The sequence below is a fragment of the Poecilia latipinna genome, unplaced genomic scaffold (genome assembly GCF_001443285.1).
Source record: "Poecilia latipinna isolate Pla-1442-1.1 unplaced genomic scaffold, P_latipinna-1.0 Scaffold351, whole genome shotgun sequence".
NCBI lineage: Eukaryota > Metazoa > Chordata > Actinopteri > Cyprinodontiformes > Poeciliidae > Poecilia > Poecilia latipinna.
The window spans coordinates 115958-124152 of NW_015112967.1; the positions used below are offsets into that span (position 1 = coordinate 115958).

General features: G+C 40.8%; 1 protein-coding gene across 4 annotated transcripts in view; it reads right to left on the reverse strand.

Moving 5' to 3' along the window:
- Positions 1-8195, reverse strand: part of LOC106949557 (serine/threonine-protein kinase 38) — a 37226-nt gene that overhangs the window by 19417 nt on the left and 9614 nt on the right. Inside the window, exons 8-14 of one of the 4 annotated variants that reach the window (XM_015035893.1) lie at positions 7361-7472; positions 6603-6664; positions 4805-4922; positions 4606-4729; positions 4393-4488; positions 2925-3019; positions 2648-2826 (exon numbers count right to left, since the gene is read on the reverse strand). In XM_015035893.1, coding sequence (XP_014891379.1) covers positions 2690-2826; positions 2925-3019; positions 4393-4488; positions 4606-4729; positions 4805-4922; positions 6603-6664; positions 7361-7472 — 744 coding nt within the window. In that variant the 3' untranslated portion in view covers positions 2648-2689. Of the gene's footprint in view, positions 1-24; positions 2827-2924; positions 3020-4392; positions 4489-4605; positions 4730-4804; positions 4923-6602; positions 6665-7360; positions 7473-8195 lie in introns of those variants that run through there. The other 3 variants (XM_015035894.1, XM_015035892.1, XM_015035895.1) reach the window with 3 other exon arrangements.

An 8195-nucleotide genomic window follows, 5' to 3' on the forward strand; every position in this document is an offset into this window, starting at 1 on the left:
GTCCCAGAGACTTAAAATCTCACCCAGAAATCACTCCATGTGCTGTATTGCTTTCAGCGTACATGTTGCTGTTTGGTTACAGCCTGAAAAGAACAAGCTCTTCAACAGCACAAGCAGTTTAAAAAATAGATTTATATTTATATATATATATATATATATATATAATTAAATAAAAAGCTCCACCACATGCTTCTCTAAAACACTGTATAATGTGCTGCTTCCCATCTATACACTCTACCTGAACACACTATAGCGCAACTGATATGGAAGACCATTCCTGCTGGACTGGATAGATTTTAAAAAAGAAGTTGGAAATTAGACTAAAAGATACACGTTGTAGGTCACTTAACGTTCTCTCTTTACATATCTGGAAATATCAGATTGTCACCTTCTAAACATTTTTCATTTGGGTTTCTTTGTCACTTTTTTATGTGGGGAAAACTCAAAACATTTGACAAAAATAAAAGCATTTCCTACTTCCTGCGTCTGCTGGTGTCACCGGGCGGAAATGGGCTTCAACAGATCTTCACCTCATAACTTAAAGTGTCAAAGTCCAAATAAAATGAAAACATACGTGGTCCAGGCTTCACTTACAGCAACATATTTAAACTCCTGTGAGTGAAACTAAAAATCAAACTGCAAAAATTTACATTCATTTGTAAAAAATAAAATAAAATAAGACAGCATATTGGATATTGTGTTCACTGGAAAGTCTTCAGCCCTGTGCTACTAAAGAAACATCCAGACTGGATGTTCGTTGCTGTGCTTGAAGCGAATGCTCAGGAGGATTTCTTAGGAACAAACCAGCAACATGTGCAGATCCTCAGTGAGGCGACCCGACAGCTCGACACAGCTGGACCCTCAGCTAACGTTCCAGCTAGCTAAGCTAACGTGAGCAGGTAGAGAACGACTGCGATGTTGTGACCAGTTAGAGGTTAAAGCAGCAGAAAGGGGGAACTCTCTGCATGTGGAACCAACATTTTTCTTTAGGGGGTTCATTTCACATATAGTTACGTTAAAAATTATTAATATACCCAACAGATTTACTGGTAGATCTTATGTTTGCTTTAGGATTATGGTTTATGATTGGGCACAGGCACTTCCTGTAGCAGAGCCACTAAAATGGGAGATAAAATAAAAATGTCTTGCAGTTTAACAAAAAAGAAAAACAAAGGCTTTTTCAATCAATGGAATAGGCTTAACTGGCTCTATTTATATTTGTTGACCAGCTTCTACGTGTTTTCGCTTCCAGGTGTTTCTGATTTTTATGGAGGAGCTTCACGGCCTTCTGCTCCATCACCCTAATCTTTGGTTCTGTCAGAGTCACGTCCCGTTGAGATCACGTTAAATCGGAACCTGCCAGGGTGAGTAAGTCTGAGCCTGACTGGACGTGTTTTACTTCTTGTGGTTAATAAAACCCAGAAATTTATCTCTTAGGTCAAAACAAGTCAAAGTAGAGTTTTGTTTTTTCTTAATCTCTTTACAGGTTTATTAATTAGCTCCAATTAGCCATTTATCAATGAGTCAAATGAACCGTTTTAAATTAACTGAACCCCTTAGATGAATTGTTGGAGAACAGCAGGGTCAGAGGTGTCCGTGTGTGTGTGCGTGTGTGTGAGAACGTTCTGCTGGAAGAGCTTCTCAGCTAGAAGGAAACAGACAAGCGGTTTCCTAGGCGACGAGCAAGTCTAAGCTGTACGTTTACTGAAATGCGTTCACGTGTGTATAAGCTGATCTGGGATCTGATGTCACTTCTTGAAAGTAAAGAAGAATGGTAGAAGAGTATTTATCTTTTTTCTTTTTATTTTATTGAAGCTTCTTCAACCAGGACCTGAACTATGAAAGCCTCTCGTTTTCATAGCGACGCCATTAACCCATTTTAAAATAATGAAGTCCCCCTACTTATTATTAAAAGGTAATATTTTTTAAAAAGCTTTTACACAATGCGGGATCTAGCAGGCTGGGGACGGTGCTAGCTGTGCTGGAGCTTCAGCCACTTCACCTAAGGTGCTGAAGTTTACATGCTTCATCACAAAAATGTAACAAGACCTTGTGTTTGTTCCACAAAATGCATAATTCGCCCACTTTTTGCATTCGTTAAAGAGCAAAATCGTGCAAATCTGGATCCTAGAAAAATACAAAGTTGGAAGTTTAGAAAAAGAAAAGTTCCAAGAGGAAGATGGTGCAGAAGTCCTTTCAGTCTTTGGTTAGGTGATGTTGAAGAAAAGAATGAGGACAGGATCCCTGAAGAGCGTCCGGTTCACTTCAAAGCGATGACTCGATACGATGTCTGAGCTGATGAAGCCCCCAGAGTGGGCCTAGAAGAGAACGCTCCCGTCTGGAGGAAGAGCCCTTGGTAGATCTGAGCCAAACGATGCTGGTACAGAGAGGGAATGTAATGATGCTGGTTACCAGGAGACAAAATGCACCATTCCCCGGTGCAGAGGAAGAAAGTCTGACTCATCTCAGTTCAACGGGAAGTGGAGAGGTACCCTCAGAAGCTTGGACTAAAGTGAAGGCAGCAAGTTTCCATGAAGGTTCCTATGGAAAGCAATGAATGAGGATGCGCTGTATTGGTTCTCTGCTGGCTGCTGCTCTGATAACTGAGCAGAGGTGTGTGTGTGTATGTGTTAACACACACACACACAGCAGCAGCAACAGCACTCCTTCAGGGTCCGCTTCCAGCCAGTCATCTCTTCCCTGACTTCATGTAGGATGGGATGGCTCCTCGAGCCGTCAGACCCTCAAAACGCTTGTAGGTGTAGTTGATGAAGACCCAGTCCTTGTTCTTCAGGTCAGCCTCGCTGTGATTGGACACTTGGGTGGCTAAAGGGGGAAAAAAAAAAAAAAAAAAAAGAAGTTAAACCACTTTCCCCATTCGAGCACAAAGTGTGATGTGGAAACCAGAAAACGGTGAGGCTTACTAGTTGGAGTGAGGATGTCCGAGTCGGGGAACTCGTCGAAGTTGGATGTGTCATCAATGCTTTTGATGTTTATGGGAATGGCAGCAGGTCTTTCTCTGCAGGACGAGAGGAGGAGAGGGTCTGCTGACTGGGAGGCACGGCTCATCTGAGACGGCAATCAGGTTAAACAAAACGCACAGCGCAGCGGACTGGAAAACGTATCGCCACGTACGGGTTTCATTTCAGGCCAAATCTAGAATTGTCCATTATTTTGTTGCAATAAGCAATAAATCAATTAATTGCATGTAAGCGTTTCATATCATCATTTCTATCATGTAAATAGACATTAAAACAATTTCTCTTGACATGATTTATTGTTTTTCTCTTTTCTCTCTAACAAAAACTGAATGACAAGTCGTCAGTCTGGTGCTTTGGAAGGGCAATTTGTTTACAGGAACTTCACAATTCATTTATGAAGCATGTTATTTGTTGTTTTGTTTATTTTTTATTTTCGACTTCTTGCTTAACCCACCCTGTCTGATGCCGCCCTGGGCATGTGCCAACATAGCCCATATCAAAAACCACCATTGTATTCACTTTTTCAAAGAAACGCCCAGACATTTTTTTGAAAACATGCACACATTCTTAATGTGCACACAGTTAAGAAACCGTTTTATTGTCTCAAACTAAACATGTCTGACGATTCTCAGTTCCTGGTTTTTATATTCAGGAAGATTTAAAGGAAGCCATTTTGTTTTAAAGGTCACCTGCATCATCGTGACGTAGTGCTAAAACAGCACATTCTTTCATGAGCTCAAAACTGGCAGAACTGATCAGGTGAAATCTCAATAACTAAGAATGATTTTGTGTGTTAAATGTAATGAACATGTTTTGAACAGGCCACAGACTATCTTGGCTTGTTCAATGGAGCACAATAGTGGACCTTTATACATTAATTAAATATGTCCCTGACCATAATTTCCTATGGAATTTGTATGGTGAAGCAGTAGCTGCTTGTCCTCATCCAGCTGAGTGATTGACATAATTCATGCATGTGAAATTTTGAGCTTGTGCAGGTAGGCGTGCACACATGGGCTAATGGAGCAACACAAGAAAGTTGTTCTTGCCGGTCTGTGAGTGGAAGTGGTTGATCCGGGTGGATCAACACTATTTTAAGATGTTTGTTTGTCAACCTTTTGCTGTCGCTCCTCGTGTGTGGAGTCCATAACTGAACTGAATGAGGCAGCCCTCCATGGGGGAGAGGCTTTCAGGTCAAAATAGACAGCTTGATTAATCTGCACTATGCAAAATTAACACATTGAAATTTTCAGGTTAATACGTTAATGTTGACCGGCCTAGTAAAACATAAGACATCCACGTATAAACGGTAAAGTCCCAGTTATACTGAAGACGCAGAAGCCTTGACCCGTTTGCTGAAATTCTGAACATCAACATTTGTTTTGCGGCGCCGAGCGGCCAGCTGTCCTACCTGATGTGGTCGTAGTCCACCCCCTCAAAGAATGGGTTGGACTTGATCTCCTCCACGCTGACAGCACCGATCCTGTGCTCCTCCTCACAGCAGAACCTGAACACACACATCTGATCAGCAGCTGGATCAGCAGCTTTACTGCACATTCTTTCACAAATCAAAACTCATCATTCAGTAGAGGTGGTGCAAAGTGAATGAGGTCTGTTTTCCTGCCTGAGAATGAGGTCTTTAGCCTTCTCTGATATTGGCACTTCTGGGGGAAAGGTGAGCGTCTCTCTCCAGTTCATCACCTTCCTGTAGGTCTCCTGAGGCGTCTCGGAGCAGAACGGAGGGTACCCTGCAGCAGACCGGCCGCACGTCACATAACACCCCAACAACACACTGGCACAGAGGCAGGCGGCCCCAGCATTACCTATCAGCATCTCATACATGATGACACCAAGGCTCCACCAGTCACACAGCTTGTTGTATCCGTTCTGCATGAAGACCTCAGGAGCGATGTAATCTGGGGTTCCCACTGTGGAAAACGCCTGAGGGAGAGAGAAACAATTAAAACACATTTGTTATCACAAAGTAATAAGGCAGTTCAGACTAGAAATGGGGGCAGAGAGAAACAGTTGTAACTGAGTAATGAGTCAAGGAGAGATGGTCTGCTTCAGCAGATAAGACGCACAGACAGTATTGTGTGGTGCAACTACCACACAATACTGTCTGTCAAGTTCCTTCTTTGGGTAAATTGGCTTCACATAGTTCCAAGGAATCCAAAGCATCCCATTCAGAGTTAAGACTGTATGTGTTGACATCACTTATTTGGTGCTAAAATGGCTTCAAAGCCTTGGGATGCGTCTGGAAGAGTTACGTTTTCATTCATGTCGACAGCAGGCCGACCTAAGAGCACACAGTCTTTACAGCACACAGGTAAGCTTAAACGATTAATCAGATTACTTGTGATGAATCGATTACTGAAATAATCGTATTTAGTAATTGATTAATCGATAACTGGAGTATTATGACACAAAAAGAGTCATTTACTGAGGGGGAGCCAGTTTAAGATTCACCTGCTCTGAATTTTAGACAATAAAATGTTTAATTTCTTGAGGAATTGAATTATTTGTTTATTTTCATCTTTTAATGTATTTCTAATATTGCATAAAACAAGGCTGAAGTGGTTAAATGAATGGGCCTTTTTTATATTTATCTAACTGAATTGTCAGACTCACCAATTACCAAAATAGTCATTACACACAGATGACCATCAGTGTGTCGTTTGTGGGGTTGGGGGCGGAATAAAAAATAAAAAAAATTAAAAAAATCGCTGCATAATTAACCTAAAGGAAAGAAAGTAAAAATGCAGAAACTTTCTGAATTAAAAGTCTGTCGCCATAGCAACACTGACTTCCTCCATCTGTGACCTCATCGGGGTCATGGATATTCTACAGCATCAGACTTTAAATGCTGGGGTTTCCCTCCACTGCTGTGTAATCGAATGACAGCATGATTAAACTGTGTTCTGTCGAAATGCGCTACCCGTCGATCATCGCTACCTTCAGGCAATGCTGCCTCTTTATCTGATCAGCTGCTCTCAGCCACTGGCTAATCACAGGGGGGAGGGGCTGACTGTTTACACATTATTCTGTGCTGAACTCAAACATTGGTTACTTACACACACACACACACACACCAGTTCAGCCTGGAAGTGTGAAGAACAAAGTGAACTTGATTCACTATTTTGTCACCAAGTTGAATTAGATTTGTATGATTGAACTGAAGGAGCCTTGATATTATGTGTTGCAACTATATAAATAAACTGTATTTACATTCTACAGTGCATATGAATGCTTTAAATTTTTTGCATTATTATTATTACTATTATTATCCATTAACGGATCGTTTACATAGTGAGCAATCTGTTAATAATCCAGGCTTTACTTTGTAAAGGAGAGATTTGGAGCAGAAACCTCTGCTCCAAACTAAAAAGAAAAATCCATCTAGTGAGAGCTAGATGGATTTTCACAACCATATAACGTTTTCTGTGCAGCTTTAAAGACATTTGGTGGTTTGGTTAAAAACAAAATAATATATAAATGACGTAGTATTACTCATGTTAGCAGGTATTTACAGATTATTAGAGTCAGTCTAGACAAAATACCACTTCCTGTAACATGCAACCAAAATGTAAATGAGGTGTAGAGGGATCTGTTCAGACCTACCAGCTGCCTCCTGTTCCGCTTCCAGGTCTCGGCTTTCCTCTTAGAGTTCATGTTCTGAAAGGCTGCACAGACAAAACATCAGTTTCTGAGGATCAACCTCACCATTAGTTAAGGACAAAAATATTTTTTTTGTTCTAAAACAAAGCAAGATTGTTTCCTTCTCTTCACCTTGTTTGGCTAACTGGGAAAGAAAATAAAAAATAAAAAATAAATAAAAAAATCAAGCTTATGATGAGGTTTTTCTCTTCCATAACCCATGAGAGTGATTATTAGCTCTGGCTCATACAGCTGCCAAAAGCTGCAGGACAAATTGACTAACAGAAACAGTCTAAAAAGTTTTCAGAAGAACATAAACAAGCAGAGCAGCCAAGCTGGTTACACAGACAACACTAGAAATCAATAACAATACACTGTGTGTATAAGTCAGCTCCTGTAGGTTGCAGACAAACTATAGGAAATAGATGAGGCCTATTTCAATGCAAAATGTTATGCACTTTGCCTCTTCTGACAAGCTGAAATATAGCAATATTGTTGCAAATTTTGTAAAAAAAAAAAAATAATAATAATAATGTTAGAAAGCCTCAACATACTCACCTTTTGAAAAAGACTGATAAAGGTGACAAGTTACCTCTGTTTACAAGTCTTAGTGTGTTTTGTCCCTCACATTAAATGGCACACCATGCACAGACACAAGCAGCTGAAGATGCAATGACGACGGCAGCGACGGCTGGAAGAAGTAAAGTGAAACGTTGCCTGACTTTGCTTACTGAGGTCACTGGGCAGGCTGTGGTTCAGGTTTTTGTAGAAGTCTGTGCGGTGAGCCTTCTTCAACCCGGTGCACAAGCCGAAGTCCGACAGCTTCACGTGACCCTGAACCGACACAGAGCTCTCCGTTAGTGGACGAATTATAGATGGGCTTAGATAGGAGCTGGAAACAGTAGAGCTGCACATTATATCAGTGTCACTGTATACATTACGCATAATGCGAAAGGCTGCGTTGACCATAATAAGTGTTTAAGTACCCAGCATTCAGACTGAGTATGCCTAATATGCCTGGTGACAACTGTTGCTGGATTCTGCAAATAAAAAAAAGTTTTGAAGGTAAAGGTGTCTTTATGAATCCAACCTTGTTTTTGAGAGGAAAATATTGAATACTGTTTGATTTTTCCCAGAAGCTGGACAGACTAATAATGGCTGGGCTCTACAATGTGCACAACTATTAGGCAGGTGAGTATTTTGACATTTATAGGAATACTTTCTCACTCCAAGCTGGATTAACTTGAATGAAGAACGGATTTAAACACAGCAGACGGTGTGCATCTGTGTAATGGGACTTCTGTCATATCCTAAAACTCCAACCGACTTGGAGTGAAGTCGCCCCCTCATCTGGCTCAAATCTAACAAAATTGGTGCCAAATGTTTGTGCCAAAATTTGTACAGCATCATTTTTTGTTTGTGCCGCCATCTTTTCAAAGATATTAATAAATGTATCCAGAGGTCATGAAAGCCCTCTCCATCTTCCTCAAGTCAGACAAAACTGGCGTGAGTCAACCCGATTACGTTTGTGCAGTAAAAATTTTCGTTTGCTTTGAA